This window comes from Nesoenas mayeri (assembly GCF_963082525.1).
Source record: "Nesoenas mayeri genome assembly, chromosome: 1".
NCBI classification, from domain to species: domain Eukaryota; kingdom Metazoa; phylum Chordata; class Aves; order Columbiformes; family Columbidae; genus Nesoenas; species Nesoenas mayeri.
The window spans coordinates 112,316,335-112,342,667 of NC_137541.1; the positions used below are offsets into that span (position 1 = coordinate 112,316,335).

The following is a 26,333-nucleotide window of genomic DNA, read 5'->3' on the forward strand; positions in this document are numbered from 1 at the left end:
CTGATGTCCACAGGACTTGACTTCTGTTCCTATAAGATGCCTTGGGGTTTCACTGCACCTCTTGTGTCCCCTGAATGACCTGGTGCAATCCCCAGCCTCAAGAGGAGCCTTTGCCACTGCCATATTCCCCAGCTGGGTCACACTGCCTTATGGTACAGATGCTCATCAGTTTGTTGTCTACTTCCGAGTCTGGAGAAAAAGAGCTTTCATCTTGCTGAGGTGAGAACAGCACTTGGGAGACGACCAAGAAACTCCATCCTCCCTTTTGCAAAGTAGAGTGGTGAGCAGCAAGCTACAGTGGCTGGGAGAGGCTGATGGCATCTTCATAGCAGAAAGGTATGTGGAAGGTGAATGTCCAAATGTCCACGTGTTCCAAGGACCAAAGCATCTTTCTACAGCCTCACAGGAGTCTAATTGGCTTATTTACTTTAGCTTGTCTTTGCCTTAATTAAAAAAAAAAAAAAAAAGTGTTCTGTAAGACTCTCATTTAATGCAGCTGTTGATGGTTTGAAAGACATTATACCCACTAAACTGCATTTCATGTTGCTGGTTTGGATCATCTTCAGATTCAGGTAGATCATGTGTGAAGGAAACATACAGAAATGCCAAGTGAATTAACATAATCTTCTGATTTTCTACTCTGGAAGTACACAAATACAATATTTTTTGGTAATATTTGTTGCAATATTGGACATATTAATAGGTTGAGGTGAAGGTGCTGTTATTCCAGGAGATGCTCATGTGAAGAGAAAGCAACTTCTTCCATTCAGCAAGAAAGACAATAAAAGATTGTGATTTTTATTTTCCTTTGTGTGTACATGTATGTACATGTGTGAGAGAGGGAGGAGACTATTGCAAGTAGTGGATTGTTTATGTCAGCAAATAGGGAGAACTTGCTTGGACACAGCTAGTAAAAAGCATGTTCCAGCTATTAAATAAACGGTATATCCATTATAACACTTGGATAATACAACCTCGTAAAAAAATTGCCAAGCTGACTAATGTGAGCCTTGGGTTTGCAAGCAGTAAGGGTTTAGGAAACAGGCTGAACAGCAACTCAGTGTATTTGTGAGGCCCTATGGTTGGTTCACTGCTGTAGCTATGAGGTTTCCTCAACTCTCATCCTTCCCTTAACCGCAAGTACTTTTTAACCAAGTTTTTGACTCTATGTGCTACTAAATATGTGTTGTAATAATCTTCCTTGGCTGGTAAACAGCATTATCAGCTCACAGGGATTCCCGTATGGAAGTATTGTTTCTTAGCTGGTCTCAGCACAAATTTGTCCTGCACAGATCTATGGCACTTTCTAATGAGTTGATAGGCTTGCTCTGAGCTGCAGACAAATTCCCACTGAAAGCTTTGAGTGGAGCCTGAGTCAAGAAGGGGAGGATTTATTTGTTTTCAGCCTGGCTGCCCACATGTGCACACAGGCACCCGCAATGGGTCACAGTGAGATGTGCACACGGGCACCTGCAATGGGTCACAGTGAGATGGCCCCAGGGCCTGGGGGTGCTGCTAAACCCCTGGTGGGGTTGGGCAGCAGGCTGGTGCTCCTGCTCCTTCGTGCGCAGGGGTAAATCATGTTCTTGTAGTGGTGTCGGTGTTGCAGTCCCTCCTTGCACAAAGCTGGTAGCTGTTGGTGCTTGCAGGGTACCCTGGTGGAAAAGTGAGGGCATACATAAGGTCACAGGCAGCTTCATGGCTAAGGATCTGCAAGCAGCTGTTGCTGGTTGTGTGTAGGTGGACTTGGAAACGTGTGGACTACACACAGCACTGTGTAGCGCTGCATCTGCTTCTGTGTCCGTCCAAATGAGGACAGGGATGCTCTGCAGCAGGCACAGCCATGAAGTGAATTACACGTATTGGCAGCCACAGACCTTTCCTGCCTCTTGCACATCATCGCTTTCCCTCTTTTTTCCCCAGTGTTAGCTGAAATGGATTTTTTGTTTCCCTCTATGTGAGCTGTCCCAATCCCCAATTTCTCCTGCACCGTCGGTGCAGAATAGCAAGTGTCCCTGCCCACACATGGGGCAGGTGGGTGGGTGTTGGGCTCCTAAATCACACTGTTGAGCCCCAGACAGGGCTGGATGGCACTTGCTGGGCTGAGAGGTGGCGGGCCAGGGCTGTGTACAGGAGATCAGCCCATGCCACCCTCGACAACAGAGGTTTGTCACTGCAATGGGCAGTGGGAAGCCTGGGGACACGTGGCCTTGGGAAGTTTGAGGGACGCTCCCACCCCCTGGTACTGCTGAACTGGCTAGTAGGGCTGCAGTTTTCCCATCTGTCTGTCTGTCTATCTATCTATCTATCTGTCTATCATCTATCTGTATCTATCTGTCTATCATCTATCTCTATCAGGCAGAGAAAATACTGTGCAGTCTATGGGTAAATGGCAGCACATTAACCAGAGCAACCAAAGCGATAAACTAGTCTCTGCCCAGAGAGCAAGGGAAATACACTGAACAGTCAACCACCTTGTCCTTAAAATAAAGAGGATATTTAACCTGAAGATACGTAAGGAAAACGTTCTTACGAGCCAGTCAGAAATCTCAGATTTTATTGCTGGGATGTTAGGAGTTGTACACGGGGCTGTGGGAGTGGGGCAGTCAGGGAAGCTGGCCGGCAGGCTGTGTGCGTGGCCTTCAGGAGGAGCAGTACTCATGGCAGCAGCTGTTCACGTAGCTTATACCAATCCATTAGCCCTGAGCTATGTGAGAGGCAGCCCACAGAGAGTGCCCCGCAGGACCAGGGATTGGATTTGCCTGTCACAGCCCTACCTTCGTGGAGGGGAGTTCGGGGCACACGCATGCCGGTTTGCTTTTGTTGGTCCTTCCAGTGCATGGAAGTAATGAGGTGGCACGCCGCTGCTCCTCTGCCTCACTCATGTGCCCTTTTGTGACATTCCAGTTCATTTAGGTGTTCAGTAAGACCATCCTTCTGGCTCACAGCCAGGCTTAAAACCCAAGTCAGTCTCTTCATGTGCAACCAACTCTAGCGTTAGTGACAGGGAGAAAGGCATCCTCCCTCTCACTTAATTGAATTAAGTAGGAGTCGTCTTGTCACTGGTGGCTGCTGTGCTTCGTGGATCGCGCAGACTTTGAGGAGGTTTCCATGCAGTGAGGCACACACTGACTCACCTATGTAGGAGTGACTCCAGAGTAACTCACATCTGGGAGAGGAGATGTGGGATGCACATATATTTCTTCAAGTGAATGAAATGAAGAAATTTGTACCTCCTCCCTCACTGTGTTATCAAAATCATAGACAAAACTACGCTGGTTTTGCCTTTTTTATTTTACTATTTTTCATTCTGTTATTTCTCCCACTGAAAGGTAGCTCAAAGACAGCATTGTGACACAACTGAGTGGAGTCTGGGTGCCATAAACTACGCATGTTTCTCTGATATGAGACAGGACGTGTGTGATCAGCCTCTCTGATGCGAACAGATGTTTCTCAAAGCCCCAGAGATGGGTTTGATATAATAGAATTACACCTGGTGGTAAGAAGACCACCAAGTGCTGGATTTATCAGTGAAGATTAGTCTGACCTGAGGCTCCCTTCTGCAACAAGGCAGAACATGTGGGACTGGCAGTCTCCGAACAGGGGAGCATAACAACGGGGGGTTCACAGCCTCAATGGGGAAGAAAAACCCAAAGCAGAGAGAGACGCTTTTCCTCTTCCAGCCAAATCCCGAGTGCTGTTGCTGGCACCCTGCCTGGCACCGCGGTGGCCAAGGCACTGAGACATCGCCGTGAAGGGGGTTTGGCAAGTGGCAATAGGGGGTGCTGGGGATGCGGCTGCAACAAAGGTTGCCGGAGAGGAGATGTGCTGGGTGACTGCTGAACCTCAGTGAAAAATACCGCACCTTTTATAACATAATTGCGTGCTTTATTGATATACACAGTAAAGCAGTATATAATACAATAGTAAGGCATATATTTGGTGAAATTTGATATGTTGTGAAAAATGCAGTAAAACAGAAGTTTATAAAAATAATTAGTAAATGTTACAGTGTTGGTGTTAAAACACAATATATTATGATATCCAAGTAATAAACCAGTACTGAGTAACAATGAAATAACATGCCATATGGTATTTATGTATTCAATTACACTGATAATGTTTTACAGTTTAATATTTTGTCATTATAAGGACTATGAAATAATTCCCAAATTATGCTTAAAAAAGCAGCGATAAAGCTTTCAACTTTTTAAATATTTTTGACAGACTCACTCCAAAACTAAAAACTAGAAAGTAAAACAAACAAAACAAAACCCTGATGAAAACAACCGTGCAACCCATTTTCCTCCTTTTATAATTTTCTGAAGAGAAGGTTTAACTTATGAGGGGAAAAAAAGAAGAAACCCAACTCTTTCTCAGATCTCAATAGAAACCTTCTGATAAAAAATATGATGAGAAATACTGAGGGTTCCTATTATAATAAAGTGTTAAAAAAAGCTCCTTATTAGGAAAGCACAGGTTTGGAGGGATTGTACTTATTCTTTGTGAATGATTATCATGGTTGGTATTATTTAAATGATGAGACCTGGTCACACAATGGACACGTGGTGATGATGTAACATTATCTGTACGTAATTGTTAGGAACACCACAAAACCAAAGTGAGGTAGAAATAGCATGACTAGCTATGTTCAATGTTAACTAGCATTCAAAATAAAATCTTTCCCAAGTTTAATTACACTTCATACAAGAAGAGGTAACAGATTTTTTACTCTTGCAATATAAAGTCAGATGTTGTGTTTCTACATATCCTAAGGTAAAATTAAAAGCTGGTTAAGAAAATGAAGTGGTAAAGCTTTTGCTGACAGCACCTCATACCCAAACCCACCTCTCACGAGCTGCAGTCAAGCTGGCTAATCTGCTTCACTATCAGTTCCTCTCTTTCTCATGTTATCGTTAATTCTGTGGGATTACTTTGGAGAGAAACGGGGAAGGAGAAAAGACCAGGCCCTTTGTTTTGGTGATCCATGTCTCATGGAGCAGTGTGGCTACCTTCACCTGATTGCCATGCGCGCACAAGAACAGCAGTAAATCTTCTACAGCCTTTCCCAAAGGTTGATCACAGTGTCACAGCTCCTTGGGACCGGATGCTGAGACACCCATCGTGGAAAGCTCTGGTTGCATCTTCCAGAGGATCGAGGAGCTTCATGCTCATCAACAGCACTGGGAGCTGGACAAGCAAAGACGCTCTGTGAGTGACCTACTTGTGCTTTGGGTCAGAAGCTCATCCCGCAGTGGGTCAGGAGGGAACTTCTCCCGTTCTTCTCAGCTCCTCTGCAGCAGAGGTGACACGAGCCGTGATACCCGACCCTGCTGAAGCCCTGGCTGATGCCTGTGGCCAGCAGGGTACTGGGCACTCAAGTCCTAAGGTTTAATCCTGTAAGGCAATTTCTATGACCCTTTACTAAAAGCATTCAGGAATCTAGTCAGCAGAGGAAATGCTGGCACGTAGGATGGTCATTAAATTCTTTCTTTTCCTTCTTTGTTCTGGGGTTTTTATTTTTTTTTTTTCCCATTAATTTTTTTTTGCAGGCTCTGTCATGTAATGTGCTCTTTCATTTAATTATTGCAAACTAGCTGTGTGATTTATGTAATTCTTAATTTTATTGGAAAGAGGTGAAATAACTACCTTTCTTGGAAGTTCGAGGACAGTTTTTTTTTTTCCTAAGCCAGCCCTAGAGTCAGACAGAACCAATGAGAAATATAAGTTGGCTGTTTTGGTGTCGCTGCAGGAAATACCCTTCTTCTTTTTGATAGGTAAGGAAAAGAACACAGAACATGAATCTCTGATGCAGTTACAGAGCTGAAATGGTACTAAACAAATGCACTGCCTCAGTATTTTTTTTGTGTGTGTTTTTTTTTTTTTTCTTTTTTAAGGGGGTTTCTATAAACAATTATTTTTATAAAGCACACTTTAGTTTACAATCTTTCATTATAACTGTTATAAATTTTTTTTAAACAACCCAAAATGCGTTCCATATAAAGAAATGGCAAGTTATTTAGCTATCAAGATTTTACATGTAGTTTTCTTATAATTTTTGTACAATTGCATAGACGTGTAAAACCTGCCATTGTTAACAAAACAGTAACAGACTTAGGAAACTACTGAAATCTACAGTATAGTACCACTACCCTTCACAAAAATATAGATTTGTTTTCTTGTAAACTCTTACAGTCTAATCCTCTTTGTAGTATGAATATTATAAAAACCATGCGGGACGCCTGAAGTTGTAAAACACATCTTGCTATTCTAACACCTTGTCGCCGGTCATCACTGTCACTAAGGTTTCCATCGCTCTTCCCAAGTCATCTGCCATGTGGAAAAGGCTCCCTACATTGTGGCCTGAAAAGGAAAGTCAGAGAAGAGGAAATTAAATGAAGAAGACATGGCAGCAGGTTGGTGGGAACATTTTACAGATAAGGCCGAGCGCAGACCCATCACGCTCAGTATTCTTTCTGAAAGTCTGCTAGATGAGTCCGATAGGTCATCGTCAGCAAAAGTTGCCACTTTTGCAGAACATTTATCAGCAATACTGGCTTGAATGGCTGCGGTAAACTCTGTCGACAATAAGCCAGCACGTTTGTGTTCCAAACCCTCCCCACCCCCCGTAGTGATGAAGCTTCATCATTACTAATGTTCACCAAAAGCAACAAGTAAATCCATTGACATCACAGAAAAGCTTCCAACTCGTGCTGCAAGTGTTTGACCATTCAATGTTCTATCAAGGAGAAAAACAGAAACAAACAGATCAGCAGTAATTAACTAAATCATTAAACCCAAGAGGTCCCAGCAGGATACCTGCACGGATTACTAAAATGACGGCCAAACTAAATGGCTGCAGTTTATTCAGTCATTTTTAAAATATCCTTTGCTTTTCAGATAGCAGTCCAGGAGAAACACAGATGCCAAAGTTATTGAGTAACTATTATATAGTGGTCCATTTGTGCATTTCTCCTCACCCATAACCATTGTGAAGTCCTAAGATGGTATAACCACAACATATCGTCCTCCTACAAGGAAGTGACAAATGCAGAGAACAATACTGGAGATTAAACCTATAACTTTGTCTCACACTCATTTTAACACCACTGCAAATAGAAAGGAAGCAACACTGATCAGCAGTAAGAATTGGCTTCAGTACAATTAGAGACTAAAGAAACTTGAAGGCAGGGAGAATAAACTGCCAGGAAGTTGCTGTATTAGGCACTTGGCACACCATGCCTGGTCTCCAGCTGCTTTTGAGAAGAATTTGGGTCTCCTGGAAGTCCTGTGTCATATGTGGAGTCCTCTACAACTATCTCAAATATCCTCTGGCATCTCAAACAACAGAGACATCAGGCTTTAAACAAGTGAATCCCATCTGGAGTCTCCCTCCTGAAAAAAACGCGACTGAAGAGGGAATATGACATATCTAGGCACCCTACAGGATGAGCATCCCAACCAAGGGCTGAGTGTTGAGGATTTCTCACAAGGACAAGAAGGAACAAGCAGACGGAAGGTCTTAAAATAAGCAGAAGGAAATTACACTCCACACAGTGCGTAATTGTATTACTGAACTCATCACCACAGGCTGATGTTGAGGCCAAACACATAAATGAGTTTAAAAAGGAGTTAGAAAATAATCACTGAAGAAAGATTTATTTAGATGCAAAGAAGTGCATGTGACCTCCAACTCAAGAACTCCCCAGGCTGCAGAGTGCCAGCAACTAAAAGTATGTTACAGTGGAAGCATCACTCAATAAAACTTTCTGTTGCTCTGGCCTGAGGGGTTTGATTTACTCCCTGAGAGTACTTGTGATACAGTGATGTTAGTTAATATTCATCAGCATTTACGGAATGGAAAAAAATGACCTGAGAAATATCCAGAGAAGTTTGTTTCTTCTGGAGAACTACTACTCCCTTTTACATTCAAATACTATATTTTTTTTTTAATTTTTTAAATGTAGCACTCATTACATAAAACTAGGCTGTATCTAAATGATAACTACTCAACAAGCTGCCTGTTCAATAGTGAGTTGTGTTGTGCGTGGCACAGTTTGCCAGATAAAGTCTTGGTTCTAATCTGGTGGCATTTCACTAATTGCACTAATGCACAGAGAAACAGATGCCTCAAACAGCAATTTCATCCATAAATCATTAATGTATAGCCATCCTATTCATCCTAAGCAAAAACCTGTAATTTGCTCATCAGCACATCCAGTAACAGCGTATGAAAAATTCCTGCCAAGCTTTGGCCAAAATATAGTTTACTTTAAAGTAAATGTATGCTACCACATTTATTTTAGATGTAAGGGATAATGTCTCTTGCTGGCACCATGCAGGCTGAGATCAGTCCAGCAAATTTCATCATGGAAAGTGAAAATTTGACAAAGTCATATGAAGGCAAGAACATATTTAGATGGGAGGTGCTTATGTAAAGAGAAAGGTAACTGACACTGTTTTGCTGTACTCACCTGAAACTCTGACCCAGCTCAGGTACCTTTGCAGCACGTGCTATCGAAGCTTTATCAGAATAACCCTGGTATAACCGGAGTGACCTGCAGCATCCCCACAAACATCCTGACCCTGCAAACTACTCTCACGAAATCTCTAGGCTTTAAATACTCTTCTTCACCTGCAGCAACCTACAGACACCAGACAGGGTGGTGGTGGGAGTTGGAACTGGGTGGCCAGCCCTGAGAGGAACTTCTGCCTGCGGGATCACAGTGTCTCCTTCAGATTTGTTGCCATCTGTTGTTTCAATAGATGTTTCAAGGGCTCTTCAAGGACTCCACCACCACTCGTTACCAGCTCAGGAAGAGTGATCACCCTTCCGTGGAAAAAGAGCAACACAAACTGCTAAACCACATCTTCAGGAAAAAAATCAGTATTTGTTGATAACGTTTTATTCTGTCAGATGCAGAGTTGCAAAGCTAACAAAGCTAAGCTGGTTTTATAGAAAGGGGCTGGGCCTACAAAGAATTACTCCAACCAAAAAATAGAAAAAACATCTTTCAGAAGTGTGCCACAGTAGGTACGAACTGCTAAATTGTTCAGGCAACTAAAACACAGGCCAAGAAGACCTTATGCATCCAGGGATCCCTAGGTATTCTTTTAATGCGTACAAATTGCAGGAATGTCTGCTAGTCTATTTTTTTTTTTCTTTTCTCTGTTAATTGCTGCCATATTTTTGAAATAACCATGCTTCAAATCCAATCTCCCTCCACAAAAGCCGCACAGAGACACGCTGGGGTGATTAAGCAGATACGACTCCTTCTCCCCCACACCATCCATGCCACCTTCTCCAGCACAGCTCTTAATTTCCTATGCAGAAAAACTGAGACATCATGTGTCCCCTCCTGAGCCATCTGAGCTTACAGCTCCGAGCATGACCGTAAACCACTGCAGATTGTTAATAGCTGGACTGTAAAATGCAACAGCTTGGGGACGGCCATCTCTGGGACAGCCAGGGGACGGGAGGACGGGCCAGAAGAGCGGCGGCACTGCTGGGGCTCCAGCCGCTCCACAGGCGAACCCTCGGCTGGGCACCACTGCCCACATGGGTTTTTTGCACTGCCAGCTATTTTTTTGCCTCTCTTGCAGCTGGGAGTAACAGCCAGGTCGATCACAACTCCAAATAGTTGAGAATGACATATGCAATAATTCCCTGGTACTGTTTGTGCAACAAATGCACCCTCTTTGATAATGTCTGTTACCTAAATAAGAGCTCTAAGTCACTGTTTCTATAGAACTGTGCTTCTTCTACTGAATACTTGCTTACTTGCCCTCTCCAAGACCGAAATGTAGGACATTGACATTTTTAATTAAGAAGCAAGTGAGAAAAATAATTATACTCCAAAAAGCACTTATAAAAATATTAATCATAGCTTTCCACTCATTATTATTCATATTTTTCAAAGGAATGCCACCAAAGAAGGCATTCATTCCATTCCATTATTTTTTTTTTTAAACATTAAAGCTGAAAAAGTTTTCTGCATGCTTGAGGCACTGAAAGGTTGAACAATGCTACTGTTTAAGAAAAAAACTAGCACACACTTTGAAATGCAGCAGTAAAAGCTCAAAAAGGACATGGCCAGTATTAACTCAAACTTACAAAATAGAGGGAATATTAGTACAGGTACATTTGCTTTGAAAGCAGGAGACACCTAATTCTGCAGACACTAACTGCATCACCTCTAGTCACATACAGAATGATGCGGTTTGTATGTGCTGAATTTGCTTTAGAGGCTCTACTGGAATTAAGGCCCTTGGGTGAGGGCACAATAACTGAATATCAATCTTACACTATCACTTGTCAGAGAAATAAATGTGAAGCATTCAGACTCAAAAGAGTGGATAGAAAGTAAATTAAGAAATCTCAACACAATGCAGTGTTTTTTTCAGCAGCACAGATTTCTAACCCTTCCCTGACAAAAGAAAAATCCTTCCTGTTGGTGGCTTGAATTTTGATACCCTTATTCATACTGAGTAATGCCACAAAATCCATGGGATTACCCACAGAGCCAATACCTAATGTGAGTAATGGGATGAAAACCTGGCCGTGTGGGTTTAAAACCGCATGATCTGCCTTTGCCCAAATGGATTCACACATAAAGCAGAAGCTATTCTATACCTTAGCTCATACACTTCATAAGCAGACAAAGAATTGCGTTACAAAGCCCCTCCACCTCTAGGACCATCATTGAACACAAATATATCTGTAGAGCGGTGAGCAGTTCACTGAAGAAGTCAACTTTGCTAGCGTTAAGCTGCTGGAATCTGATCAGGTAGGACATGACCATTTCTCTCAATTTTTATTTATATTAATTGTATCAAATATGCCCTCAGCAGCAGAAGCTTTTTCTGAATAAAATGCATAAATAGGAATGAGGATAGTGGAAATCAACCACCTTTTTGCTGAATTGGAAAACAATTAGACTGTATGAGCCTAGAACATGCAGAGCTGAATATGAAATCATTTCCATAACATTTCTGGGCTGGTGAGTCTGTTGATGACACCACAAGCACCTGATTTGATCCCCATGTGAGGGGCTGCCATTTGAGGACAGACTTAACCTGCACTGAGGATCTTACACCTCGAAATAGCTGGACCTGTGCCAGCTCCTACAGCCAACGCAGAGAACCGCTGTATTACAAGGCACCACATGAGAACAAATCCTGAACTTTCCCAGGATAGCCTGTCAGTGACTGGGGGTTCACAACAGCTCTGCTAAAACCCCAGCGCTGCCTTTTTCCATCGCCCCCCTTCCTCCATACCAGCAGAAATTTGCAAACTGAGTTATGCTTCCATTTCTGCCTCACACAAAAAAAACATCTTCTGTGCGGGAAAGGTCATTTCACAGCTACTTGCAACTTCACTCAGGCAGCCTCTGAATATTTTATCTTTAATAATAATTTTCACTAGGAATTCATCTTTCAAACGTTGTATCTGGTTGGCAAGTGAAGAGCAGCTTCACAGAAGAAAAATCAAGGCTCTCTGGCGATACTTTCAAAGGTGCTATGACAACACAGTGTAAAACGTTTTCCACCATTAACAAGCAGCGACGTACAAACTTGAAAATCTATTTTGCATCAAACCAACCACATCCGAAATGCACAGTGAAAATCATCGCCCAGTTGAACTGCTGAATACAACACTGCGGAGCTGGTGAATGTTAGTAGCTTTCTTCATTCCGCAATAGTATATCAGGAAATTAAAACACCTGAATCTCTTATACCTCTCAACTCTCACTGTTCTAAAGAAAAACATCTATTTAATAACTGGAGATGATGGTTGGTATATTGGCACATACATGTAAATAAAACTGTGAGGCTGTAAGCAGAACAGCGAGAGACATGGGTCTCCCTGTTGTGCTTACATACAAGAGCAACAGAATATAAATCATTGACTGCAGCATATCGGCCAAATACATTTGTCATACAGTGGCTTAATTTCATCGTATTCTATTCTCCTCCCCATTCCTGAATTTCCAGCGTTTGGGAGGATGTAAGATAAGGCAGATCCCTGAGCTGATGTTGTGTCCACTGAAAGTTGAGAGGTACAGCTACTGTTAGAGCATACACGGGAAATGCACTGAGCAAAACAAAACCCAAAGCAAAATAAAAACAACCCCCCAGCCCTTCACCAAACTCAAGCAAACCCGTGGTGCCATCACACGCATGCTGGGCATGGAAAGCAAGCTGTGACACACAGAAGCCATGGCAGTGAGCCTGCATCTCACTAACCTCTCTCACTGGCTTTCCAGGGGCATTTCTTCCTTTAGGAACAGAGAGAGGAAGTGGAAGAAATATCAGAAAAGAAAGGAATAAAACCACACATGAATACATGTTTTATACTGTAAGAGACACTTCAATTGCCATTTGGGAATATAATATAACCGCATTTCTGCTTTAAACAAAGACTGAAAGTGCACTGAAATCCACTGATGATTCTGAGCCGATTTGTTCAAGAACAGTTCTGCAATCTGCAGCTTGGTTTTAACCTAGCAAACACACTTGAGAAAACTACTAAAACCCTTCCAGTTGAAGATAAATAAAGCAGAGAAAATATGAATTCACTTTTGACCATCCAAATTTCCTCAGTTTGAGTTTTACTAATCAGTATCAATGGTAAAATCACGTTTCCCCAATGTCAAATTAATTCGTCCAGACACTTTACATTTTATTATGGCCTATACACATATATGCAGATATACATTCATCTATATATATACACATATGTGTATACACACACACACTATATTTTACACCTAGGGCTGTACACTGGAATATAACTTGCTCGCACTCAAGATAAATATATTCAGAAAGATGTTTCCAACAAGCTGATCTGCAAGCATGCTGAAACTGAGGGGGCAGAAGGAGAAAGGGAGAAAAAAAAGATCAAGTAAAAGGGCAAAACAGACAAAGTGTCTCATCACTTTCAAGTTGTGCTGCCAAAACAGAGGAGTCATTAATGGGTTTAGCTGAAAAGATGTTCCTGACAAGCCTTCATGGAAGCCACACTTTGATCATACTGATTCTTCTCAAACACTTATCATAGCATATTTGTTTTTAAAAGAAGAAAGCCAAGTGTCAATCAACAGCAGAAACACCCCCCCGCCCTGCTTCCCATCACACAGCCAGTGACAAGAGGATGCTTGCTGCCTCCAGAAGCAGCGTCCCACTGTGCCTGCCACAGCACTGGCACCGCCAGGCCTGCAGTCGTGGGCGAGAAAGTCCCTGCGGTAGATGATGTTCAAGAAAGAGGGTGATCGTTGCCCCAGGGCTGTTGTAAATGATGTAATTGTGAACATCTGTGCTGGTTTGACTGAAAATGGGTTAATTTTCCTCATGCAGTTAGAAACCTTTATTTTCCATAGCTAGCACACTTTTTATTTGAACTTAGTTTGAGAACAAGAGATAACAGCCCAGCACAGAGTTAATGTTTTTAATTGCTCTGGTCTGAGAGCCAAGGACATTCTGAGGCATCGAGGAAGAGGGGCATGGATGGGGCAGAATGTGACTGACATCCAGACTGATCAATAAGAGTATTCCATCCCATTGGCGTCATGCTTCAGATTTAAGAAAAGTTGGGACCTTCTGGGTTGCTCTCTCTCTGGCCCTTTTCAGGCGTTCTCACTCTCGCTTGCTCTGGGGCACAGCCAGGGGAGTTTCAGTTGGGATGTTTAGTTCAGCCCTTTGCCATTTGACAGAGGCCTCTGGGCCTTTCTGCCTTTTTCCTCTCTTTTCTCCCTCTGGGGTTGGCTGTGGGACCAGGCGCTGTTTTCCTGGGACTGGCTGCTCAGCGTGTTTTGTGAGGAATTGCCTTGAGTATCTTTTATTTCTATTTTACATATAGATATTTACTAGTAATGTATTAGTATTTCATTGTTTTATTAGACTGTGTTTATCTCAATCCAAGTTTCTCCTTTCCCTTTTGATTCTCTCCCCTGTTGGGGGCAGGGGTGGGAGAGGGTGAGCAAGCAGCTATCCTGGTCATATTTCTAGCTCAGGTTCAACCACGACAACATCGCATGGGACAATGAGGAGGGGGACAGATATATATGGGAGAACACACCGGTCAGCGTCACAGCAACCTAATTACTGTTCAGTTTTTTCAAAGTATGGCAGCCTGCAGGAGAAGGGCAGGAAGACAATAAGGAGCTCTGTGGGTATTTCACAAGGAGCAGAGCAAGGGTCAGCAACAGAGCAACGCTGAGCAGAGGTGGTAACAGAGAGGAGGGGCGGCATGAGGGGTGAAGGGTGTCCCTGAGCACCCTGGGTCAGAGCCACCGCTCAGCAACACGCTCCGGGCAACAGCAACAGCCAGGGCAGCCTCGGAAAGGCCCGGACAGCACAGGTCATGATTTCCTGGACACAGGACATTTTGTTCCCTTCCTTCCCCTCTCCATCTCCCCAGCAGCATACTTACTACTAGAAATGATAACAATAGGTTTGAAGTCATGCTCTGTATGTGGATTTTTATTTTGCTCCTAAGGGGAGTCTGGACTCAGGTTATGTCTCTGCTGCACAAGCTGGTGGTGCACAGAGGTACCTGAGCGAGCTTGATGGCCAGGAGAGGTGTCACTTCAGTTCTAAGGACTTCACCTTGCAGGCCTGACTAACTCTCTAGGACTTACATGAGTGCCTACACACCCTGTGAGCTCCTCTGGTGCTTTCATCAGGAGCCACGAAGTCCCTAAAAAATGCTCCCAGGAGGGAAGATGAGAACCTCTCACCAATATAAATTGTGTAACAGAAAATCCTTGAAAATGAATATATAAAATCTGTCGCATACTTTGGTCTTCTGAGGAAGAGCCCCAAGGCTTAGGTGAGTAGGTGGTCTACCTAAGGCCTCCAGAAGCTGCAGCAGGGTATAGATGGGTGTGCAAGAGTCCTGGGGCATCAATGAGATCCAGCAGAAGACAGTTTACCTTGGGTCAAGAGGAGAGAAGGAACTGCCTACATGCACAATAATGGATTCTTTTGGAGGTCTTGAGAAATGCCTACTTGTCTGCACAAGCACCTACAATTGCAGCTAAATATCTACATAAGACAGACTGGATTCTGCTGGAAAATGAATGTATTTAAAGGCAACTGGTATAGCTCTGCACCACACCAAACATCTGGTGAGGGAAGTCTATGGTGAGTAATCAGCCCTAGAACCTGTTTAAACACACACACAAAAAAGAGTAGCACTACTATAGTAACAGCTAATTTCTTTTGGAGGAAGATTAAAGAGGCTTTAATGAATTTTACTTTATTTCTTCTGTGCATAAGAATGAATGCGTATCTCTTAAGTTTTAAGGCAAGGAATATGGCTTGGCATAAATTGCAGAGGAAGAAGATGATCTGTATTGCTGCAGTTCTGAAAATTGGTATTCTATAAGGCATCAAAATGCTGATACACAGTCCATGGTTGCCTAATTATCTATTATTCCTGCCCTAGTGAAGATTTCCTGCCCTTTCCAAATAGAAAAGTATTTATTTTTCTTTTTGTTTTTTGGAAAGCTACATGACATTGTATCACAGGCAAAGGTACAAAGAGAGTGATCAAGTCAAACCTGAAAGCAGAACCACTAATAAAAACTTAATGCATCTATGCAGATTCAGATCAAAGCAGAGAGCAGAAAGCACCTACTGCACTGCCCCTCTCGCTGAACTCAGTAGCAGAATGGGCTGCACAGGGGACAGATCTGGATCTGCAAACAGCTTTTTTTTTCTTAAAAAAAAGTTCCTTGAAGTTTTGTTAAATTCATTAACCTATTCTCAATTTACATCAGGCTGAGCATTATAAATCATGGAAGATCTAGCCCTCCTCATCGCTGTCCCAGCAGAAATCTGCAGGGAAGCTCAGCCACTTCAGTACCGTTGTGCCACAGGGGATGGATGTGGGATGTCGGTCATCTGGGCTCACTACTGTGGGCTGTAAGGCCACAGCACAGAGAGGGGGACACACTCCAGAAGAGGCCAGGGTAGCTCAGCTGGAAGAGCATTTCCTGAATACCCTACAGTATAGTAACTCCAGGGTACTCTTCCACTGGTTCAGTAAAGCTTGGAAATAAAAGTCTGAGTTGTAAGATGTTTTGCTGTCAGAATGAAACTATACTATTTGCAGTGTTGAAAGTTGCTAGTTCCACTTAGGACATTAGTTCCTCTCATAACAGCGCCTGGCTGATGGAAGAGTGAGAGAAGAGAATGTGTCCGGTGTGTTTTCATGTGACTGAGATAAAAGGAAAACAAAACGTGTAAAAGATGGTGGTGTTCTTAATGCCATTTATTTATTGCTGTGGGGTGTTATAATTACACTGCACAAGACAATATCTGCACTAAGCAATACTATGTTAAACAATAATGGTGAGTACTGATTCCTCTCCAAGTCAAGAGGCCATGCGATGCCATGGCCTCTTAGCTCTATTCAGATATCTTGGTCTCATTTCTCATCACTTCTTTGCTCTCACTTTCTCATTATCCACCAGCAAGGGCTCTGCATTGAAAGCCTAGAAAGCTACCTCACCAGCTTCAGTTAGCTCACGAACTTGTGCCCCTATATTCCTCTCCGAGCTCTATTAATAGAAAGCATTTGCCACAAAACCGTAACCACAAAACACAGCCCCCTCCACCATGAGATCCACCTGAAGCGGTGCAATGTGTGTCTCCTCAGTGCTGCAGGACTGATTCATTTGGCTTTGAAAATACTGGCCTGTCAATCTTACTTTCTAACCATGAACCAGTTCCCTGGAGATTTAGTGGCTTGGCCACAAATACAGCGTGAAAATGTTTTTCTCTGTAGCCCATTATCAAACAGGGTCAAATAAACCACCGAGGTGGTATTTAATGGTAGATTTCCACTAAATGGCAGACCTCTGGCTTTGACATCTGTTTTGAGTTAGCATAGCAGCTGTCTGAAGCAGCTGCAGCAGTTGTGAATTTGCTGGGAGCAGCAAAGTAAAAGAAGAATGGATGGGAAACCTTGTAGATTAAAAGGAAAGAAAAAAATCCGTAAGGACAGCAATCATCAGGTATTCAGCACAATTTCCCTCTCCAGAAATGAAGCAGCTTTCGGTACCAACAGTCAGCTGTGCAAGGAGTGCAGACATCCTCTGTTTCTTAAGAAATGCCAAGAACTGCCAAAAGGTTAAATTGAAAAAAAAACAAAAAAACCCCTATAACAGTTATTAATGTATAGGCACACAAGATATTGCATCAGAGATCTCTTTAAGAAGGTCTATGTCACAATTTGTTTAAATTAAAAACGATGCCACGAAGCCTTGATGTCCTTTTAGAAACAATTATATGCAGCACAATCGTGGGAAATCTAAAAATACATCTATTTCCAGGTGAGTGAGAATTAATTACTACTACATTTTACTTCTTTGTTTCAGAAGTCCAAAATAAGAGCTATTACTTGCTTTAGAAAACCTTTTCTAAGCCTGATAAAATTTTACTCTTCAGCTGCTTTTGACGAGTTTTAGACTAAATATTTTTTTAATTTGTATCCTGTGATGTTCCCCTATATATCTGTGCACTCAAGCACAGACATTCTCTCCTTTTCTGTATTCGTTACTTATTCAGATTTGAACTTTTCCCATGAATTAAAGCCTTGAGAGTCCAGTTTGTTCTTGTCATATTATTCTGCACTCCTCCAATTTGTCATTAATCTCAATGGCAATAGGATACCAGAATTATATCCCTGATTCAAAAGGAGTATCACTCTCTATGCCGTGACTTGGTGGGGCTGGACATTTAGCTTGAAATTTTTCAGGCCACAAAGGAAACCTGCATTTAATGTCCTGCCAGTCACTCCCCAGGCCTTTTAATACTTCCCTAGATTTCCTCAATTGTTTTTATGTTTAAATATCAGATTATTTGTATGGGGTTTTTTTTTCCTCTTCTTGGATTTAATTTTGTTATTCTCACTTTCAACAGAGGTAAGTTTTGATGACTATCCTCTGTACTCTGCAGCTCTTCTGGAACTGAACAGTCTATGAATATCACTGCAGACTTCTCCTTCTACAGCACTAGTATAGAAATAAACACAACTTCTTCTGCTAATCAGTCTTGGGCATTTAATCCATTTTACATTACTTTCCCCACATCTGTATCCCTACACTACACCCTCTTCTCTGGCTGCTTTGCCAAACTGCTTTCACCCTTTTCACACTTTGATCTGAAATATAGATTTGCACGTCTCAATGGAAGAATGGCACCTGATCGACTGGTTTCTTGAGAGCAATCAGCCCTGCTTCCTACAGTCCTGTAAATCCCTGACACACGTGGAATGTGACTGACCGCGGCGTTCATCATCTCACACTGAAGGTCTATGTGAGCCTGCGGCAAATTAGCTGTGGGTTTAGGTTTTGTTTATGTGGTATCAGTCGAGTATCATTTAATCGTTAAAATGGGAGTAGAAGAAAACTCCAGTAACTGGAGTTTGCATGAGATGTCAGCAAAACTGACAATTTCAGTAGCCTTCTTCATCAACCAGTGAATGGAAATCCATTTGTACTGGTTGTAGGACAAACTATTTCTCATCGAGGGCCGGATCGTTCCTGTTTCTCAACCAAAAGCAATTACACAAACCTGGCATTCGTGCAAATGCATCAAAAAGATACATGAAGAACAGAGAAACCTAATTGAGGTCCTAATCTCTTTAGCCAAAATCTGGTACAATTCTCCAGAGACTGAATGATGTTTTCTCCCAGCTGGACTCATCTTTTTGTGTAGCCGAAGAAAAAAGGAAGAGGCAGATTCTGGCTCAGTGCAACAAGTGCTCTGGTCAGGCCCAGAAGAAAAGTCCTGTGGCAAGCCCGACCCTGCCCAACAGCCTCTGCCTGTGCCTGATGCTGCACCAGAACCTCCTCTCATGGCTTGGCTGAGGAGGACAGAGGGAGGCAGTCATGGCCCCAAGCCTGACAGTGTTCAAGAAGAGACTGGACAATGCCCTCAGACACATGGTGTGAACTGTGGGGTTGTCCTGTGCAGGGACAGGGGCTGGACTCGATCCCTGTGGGTTCCTTCCAACTCAGGACATTCTATGATTCTATTACATGTCAAAAGAAGACTGTGCCTCCCATTCACTTGCAACCCTCCATGCAGCTAGAGAATATTTTTATCCTTTATGGTTGTTAGTCAGGCAAGAAAGTTGGAACAAGCTACAATCCCTTTTAGGGAAGTTTATGACCATATACTATACTTCTAACATAGTTACTGAATGGAGAAACAAAATAAGGAAATACATTATTTCTCCCTATTTAAATGACCACATTTTGCATCACGAAAATGCAAATGTGAAGTTATAGCTTAACTTACTGAATTAAAATATGAGCTGGTGTTACCAATTTCAAATATTTTTTTTTCCTTTTTTTTTCTTAACTAAACTGTATATTCTGTCAGTCTGATTCATGAAGCTTTGTATTTTTCACTAATAAAATAAAATTAAAAACCTTTGCTACACTCATTCAGTAGGGAGTGGTATCTAACACACTGATATCTATCTGTTTATTCCAAGGAAATGAACCACTGTATTTCAAATATCTCATTAAGTGTTGCTTTGTAAATTGCTCCTATTTTACTTAAAACTGAGCTTGTTTTTAGACAGAAACTGTTTGTCAGTGTTATCAGCTATGATTACAAATTAGATACCACATTCGGTGAATATTTTAGTGCATGGGCATCTAGATCTAGATACATATGATCACGCAAGATCTCCTAAATACAACATATTTATGCAAATAATGGTCACTGATAAGAAGGCACGGTCTTTCGCAACCTTGTGTACACAGCAACTTTAAAAATAAGCCCATTTTAATCTATATAGTAATACTCCAAAGATATTTCTTCTATTGTCTCTGACAATATTTAGGCAAAATGAGGGCTGGACATACAACTTTTTTCATGTAATGTTCGGCTGCAGATCAATGTAGTTAACAATATGTTGTATTAGATTTTCTACAATAATATTTTTCTAAACAATTGCCTGTTTTGATCTATAGCATGAGATCTTACGCAGTTTATACTGCCTTCTCCTTTTCCACTGTTCACAGATGATGCCTGGTGAGAGCTGAGCTTACTTTGAACTCAAAGGATGGAGAACACTTGGCTTCACTGGAAGTCCAGTGTGATGGTTAAGGCATTTATCTGCTAAAGAAGGACCCCTGGGTGATGTGTGAAACCTGTGCAAGAGGCCTTGTGGTAAGTCTATGCCGCTACTGAAACCCGCTTAACAGGCTGTCAACAGACATCAGGACTTTCTTCTGCCAAGAGGTTCATGTCTGAGCTTTCTTTCACAGCACCAGGTAATATCCCAAACTTCCCATCCCCTGCTAGGAGTCTGAGTCATTTTTCTTGGCAGCGGAGTATTGTCTCTGGGCTCAGAAGAGACCTTCCGTAAATAAAAAAAGGCTAAACAAATAAATCCCAGTAATACAAATGCTTATCTTTAGCAAACAACAGGAATGAGCAAAACAGAACCCCTGACAGAAATGCTGTGGCTGGGGGCACAAGTGCAGCCTACGCTGCACAAAGAAGCAGCCTGCTTGGTTTTCCTCTGTTATTCTGGACCCGAGTGCTACAAGGACAAGAACTTTGACTCAGATCTGTAATATTATTTCAAACCAGATTCTCCTTGGAGAAAGGTAAGGACAGAAGAAAAATGTGCTAAGACATATGAAAAACAAATCAGCAAGGGGACCAACTGAAAAGGAGAGAAGCTGTGAAAAAAGGAGCACAGGAAAAGGGAAGAACACATTTGGGGAAAAAAAGAGTCTCAAACAGATATTGTTCCAGCCATGTATCCAGCACCAGCCACCTGTGGAGGTAGCTTAAGGTAAAGGAGAAGCAGGCTGCTTCTCAGCTCTAAATAAGACAGGTTTCTGTATAGCTATTGTTAAAATGAAAACAAAGAGCAGCAAAAAACCTGAAACTGTAACACAACCACCTGAAAACATCAAGGAACAGAAAGCACTTTTATCTTCTTCCCTCTCATCTGCCGCGGGCGGTGGCGCTCACCTCTGGAGCTGGGGAAGGAGTTGTTCAGCTGCTCCATCACTTCCTCCAAACCTGTGCTTGTGTCCTGGGGTGGGCTGAGCAGCTCCTCCTCGCCTGGAAAGCAAAGCCACACCACTGCTTGAGAGCCACCACAAAACCATTTGCTAACAGCTTGCTATTGCATATGTCCTCAATGAAGCTAAGGTTCTTCACTTAAATGCATTTTCTGCTTAGCATACAATCAAAATTCTAAAGGTGCATTTTGTTAACTTCTATGTTTCCCTCTTTTTCTTTTTTTTAAAGAATTTAAATGACATTAAACAATGCATTTTAAACAATTAACACTGACTTTAATTTAAAAGGAATTTAAGAAATAATCTACTCTGGTAAAAGAAGTGGGGTAAAATGTCTGCTACAAACATCCAGTTCTATAAATGACACTCAGTGTTTCAGGTCCTCCTACTCTATTAATGGCAAAAGAAATTGCTGTTGTGAGTGCTGCTATTGAGCAGCTTTCTAATAGTGCTGGATTCACATTAGCTCTGCTTTGCCTGGCTGCCTAAATCAGGAGAAACCCAGATTCTCATCTGCATCAGTATTAATATTTCTGACAGTTTAATTGCATCAGATTGGCGCTCGAAGAACATTCAATTGTACCGTTAAAGGGTTTAGCAGCAGTTTAATAAAGCAAAATACATTTCTCGCACTGAATAATTTCTATAACCTGATTATAGGGCAGCAGCTTAATGGGAAATTCAATACGTTTTATTTTCACTGGGTTTTTTTTGGTCATGGTTTCAGATAACTAAAATCCATATGTTGATTTCACTGCAGACCCTAGCCTCCAAAACAAATAAAGCATGTGAAAAAAGAATACACCTAAAGAATTTATTTTGAGTGAGATTCTCCTGTTTAACTAGATTTCTTTTATCCCTATTAAAATGCAAAAGCAATTTTGCCTGCTGAAATAACCATGATCAGTACATCCTTGTTTTGAAAGTGACTTAATGACCCTTTATTCTAACATGCCTTGCCCTACTCAACTTGAGTAATAAACTGCCTGAATTTCTGTTAGCATTTACATTCTTTAAACATTGAGGTGCTCCACGCTAGTGGAAAGCCTGCTAAATGAACACTTCAGGATTGCATATATTCCCTATTATTAGGGTTAGTGTTGGCCTCACCTTAGGGCCAGGAGCTTCACAGAGTTATCACTGACCAAGAGTAATTTTTCTCACTCCAGTACAAGAAGTGGGGTAAAGTTCCTGCAAGAAGCACCTAATTCATATAACTTATGGTCTTTATATCAGCTTCTTTTATTACACTAATGGGCTAAAAATAGCTTATTCAGCTTTCAACTGGTGCTGGGTTCGCACAAATCAACTCAGGCCATGAGTCACTTGGCACCAAGTGCTGCGCTGACAGAAGTGCCTTAGCAGAACTACCTACGCTGCTGGACGTCAAGGTGAAAACTCAGAGAGAGGTGTTGCCACTTCTGTCCAGACTGAGAACCTTATCAGCATACCTGCAGAAACCCACCTGGCCACAAACACCAAAAGAAGGGGGCAGTGGTTCTGCTGTCCTGGTCAAGAAGAACTGAGGACAGGTACTGGTATCCAAATATCCTGGTAAATGCTGATACAAACTGAACTCTGTCGACCCTCAATATTGCTGTATCTTTATTTAAAAAGCATTATTCTTTCTCATTTGGATGATTTTTCTGAGCATTGCCTTGTAAACAGCAAAATAAGACATCAGCCAAGCAAGCAGATAACAGTAAAGATGCCTTCAGACCTCAGTTATCTCTCTTTACCCAAACTAGTCTTCCCCATTTCTGTTTCCACAAAAGGCCTGGGAAGCTCGGTGAGACTCTGACATTCTGGTGGTACTCGAATGAATTAAAGTTCAGAAACAGCCTCTTGACTCACATGCCTCAGAAAAGCTCCTCTGCTGCCACATTACTGGAGGAGAAAGGCCAAAGATCAGGGCCTCCCCATTAAGGGCTCTATGAGAAGAAAATAGAACCCTTCCACTTGCACAGGTGTATTTCAAGTTATCAAAGGATAAGCTTTTCTATTTGTAAATTAGGATCTAAGTGGGTTGCTGCTTTTACCAAGTGGCTGGACAACGCTGCTGGTGAAAAATCTTTTGCAATAATCTCTCCTTGAGAAAGCAGAGAGAGAGATAACTGCAGTGGGTCTACATTCAAAGTGAAAAAACCCTAAAGCCTCCTTTCAAAAAGTAAAATACATAAAAGCCACCACTACATTACCTCATTGCCTGAGAGACCTAGAGTTCCTCAGTATTTTCTTGCAAATTATGACTCCTTCATTACTGGGCACATGCTCGCAGCGTGGAAGCATTATTTACAACACCACTCTGGTTCCCTTCACAATTCAAGAATACTTTAAGTCACGCTTCAGAAACTCTCAGGCTAGCAAGCAAAGCTTTCTGGTGTGAAAGACGACTCGACAAACTGAATTAGCTGCGGTTTGTTAGCTCAGTTAGTAATTCTTTTTATAAGCTCTGCTCCATGCTGCCAACAGCATTGCTTTGCTGAGTCTCAACACGATCATACTGATAACGATTCAACATCTCACTGTCCTGCCACATATTGGCTCAATTCAACAAACAGAAAACCCAACTCATGACTAAGTATTTGCTTTAAACAAGTTTTAGCAGTCCATGTGATTATATGCATGTTAATTAATTATTCCAGTCTCACAAGTTAAATGGCAATAATTTTATATCGAGTCAAATGAAAGAAGTACATTATTATATTTTGTCCTACTAAAAGATAAATACAAGACTTTTAATAAAATGGCTGGGAACCACTGTCTTCCTATCTTTTCTTGTGCATTTAATTAACACATTTTATGTAATGAAATTCGTAACATTTCTTCAGAAAGCTGACTCCACCCATAAATTATGTCTACTCTGTTCCAAAATATTTACTCAGTAGTAATACCATTAAAGAAAGATCCATATGAAATTGCTGTTACCTGTGACTGTACTCTCACCCCCAGGATTCAACTTAAGGATTCCCAAAGGTACAATTTATTTCACAATTTTATGTTGTAGGGTGTATAGAACCCATCTCGTTTTACACCAGCACAGGCTGACGTTATTGCCTACACTCGGGAAGGAAGAAAAGCCCCTGAAACAAGCTGCGTCTCCTACCATGGTGGCACTTCAGACACAAAAGAACATTCCCTCTTGTTCAATTTCTCTCTGTCGCTGGCTGTGTCACTAGTTGCAGTGAAGAGAAAAGCTCTCACTTAAGCTTCTCAGTCTCCCTCACTGCCTCTAATATCCACTAAATAAATTTATTTGCATGAAGCTGAATATTATCACCAGACTCCAAATATTATCTTGTTCAAGTAATTTAAGTACATTTGCTTAAAGATGCTGCAATGGTTGATTGCTTTTTTACTAGCAGAAAATCCTTAGTAATTGGTAATAAATACCTATTAATTAGATAACAGATAGGAAATTAGGAAAATGCTACAGAGCAGTTACTAAAAGCACCAAAATAATAATTCCAGCCTCTAGCTACAGAATATTATTACTTAACCCTACTCCACAACTCATATCATGTTCATTATCACATCTGATGCAATATTTAGAAAAGAAACTAGATGAGTAGTGCCTATGAGTGACAGCTCAATCCTACTGATTGAGCCATGACATATTAAAAATAAGATCACATCAGTTAACATGGGGATGATTAATCATACATTTAATCTCTTAGCCACAATTAATGCTATGTACACTTAAATCAGCCATGTCATGCTTAATTACCGAAGGTCAGTATGAATAAAACAGTTAGCTTTTTAGTAATATTTGTCTTCAGGAGTCAAGTCCTGCCTTAGCTTTGTGTTTAATGTAAAAATATCCACGCTATTGTGTTTATCATGATCAAAAACAAAAGCCTGAACTATAATGAAGATGTAAAATGTAAACAGCCAGATGACATCAAAGACCACTGGAAATGTCTATTTCACTCTCATTTGAACTGAACAGGAGAGCAGAGTATTTTCTGTCTTTAAGGATATTTTGCTGGAAAATGGGACTATCACTATTTTTTCTGACAATCTGAACTTTGTTGTCTTACCCATGGTTTCTGAAGTCTGGCTGCCAACCACACGAAGAAGCATTGGCTGACTGCTGTCTGACCTCTGCAAAGAGGTAGAAGGAGATGATAGTGCTGTACCATTCACCTTGGCATCTGCCTGCGGCTAAAAATTGAAGAAAAAAACAGAAGAGGTTGTTATTAAAAGCTCAGTACAGTTGCACAAATCTTCAGATCTCTGTATTTCTTATTTACACCATGAGTACGCACAATTTTGTCTGTTTCTATGTAAACACTTGCATGCAAACAACAGCTCTGAATTCTGAATAAAGCAAGGAAGAATACTAAATAAGAACACCAAAACATGATTACACCTTCTCACTTGCAGCCTGCAAAATAACATTTTTCTCTGACTAGTCTCTACAGATATGATTTCTTGGTATGTTGTTATTATTGATATCACTTCACACCCTGTTTGGAAAATGACTCTGGAGAGATCTAGAAGAAAGGCCTGAGGGCTCACCTGCTCCAGCAGCTGCCTCAGCCTGTGCAGCTGTGACTCCAGCTGTTTGTTGTGATCCTCCAGGATCTGCATCCTGGCCTCCAGGCGGCCCTTGTGCTGACGAAGCAGTTTGGCTTCTGCAATGAGCTCAGCATCCCGGGGGCTTTGTGGGGAAACCGGCATCATTTCCGGTGGGGACGGCAGTGGAGAGAGTCCTTTGTGGTCATGCTGTTGCTTCAAACGGTCATACTCTGCTTGCAAGTTCCTGTTGAGAAGCAACGAGAAGGTAAAAGCTTTATGGAATCATAGAATCATAAGAATGGGTTGGAAGGGACCTTCTAGGGCCATCTAGTTCAACCCCTCTGCAATGAGCAGGGACATTTTCAACTAGATCAGGCTGCTCAGAGCCCCGTCCAGCCTGGCCTGGAATGTCTCCAGGGATGAGGCATCTACCACCCCTCTGGGCAACCTGGGCCAGTGTTTCACCACCCTCATTGTAAAAAAATTTCTTCCTCATGTAGACTGAATCTCATCTCCTTTAGTTTAACACCACTACCCCTTTTCCTATCAGTGTGCCCTCACAGCAGAGCTGTTCCAGCCCTCTGATCATTTCTGTGACCCTCCTCTGGACCCTCCCCAACAGGTCCATGTCTTTCTTGTACTGAGGGTACCAAAGCTGGATGCAGCCAAACAGGCTAGTGCAGGCTACCCTCTGTGCAGGGCAGTGAGAAGGCACCTCCTCTTGTGGGATGGGATGGGATGGGATGGGAT

The 26,333-nt window shown here is 41.9% G+C and overlaps 1 protein-coding gene across 5 annotated transcripts in view; it reads right to left on the reverse strand.

Annotated features, from left to right (window-relative positions):
• Window positions 1–6,265: 6,265 nt before the first annotated feature.
• DMD (dystrophin) overlaps window positions 6,266–26,333 on the reverse strand; it is a gene marked incomplete at both ends in the record, with an annotated part of 1,256,016 nt that continues 1,235,948 nt past the window's right edge. For 4 of the 5 annotated variants that reach the window (XM_080362523.1, XM_080362521.1, XM_080362520.1 and 1 more), the window contains 4 exons: window positions 6,266–6,363; window positions 21,010–21,102; window positions 25,103–25,226; window positions 25,584–25,827. In XM_080362523.1, coding sequence (XP_080218649.1) covers window positions 6,266–6,363; window positions 21,010–21,102; window positions 25,103–25,226; window positions 25,584–25,827 — 559 coding nt within the window. Of the gene's footprint in view, window positions 6,364–20,822; window positions 20,939–21,009; window positions 21,103–25,102; window positions 25,227–25,583; window positions 25,828–26,333 lie in introns of those variants that run through there. The other variant, XM_080362519.1, reaches the window with a different exon arrangement.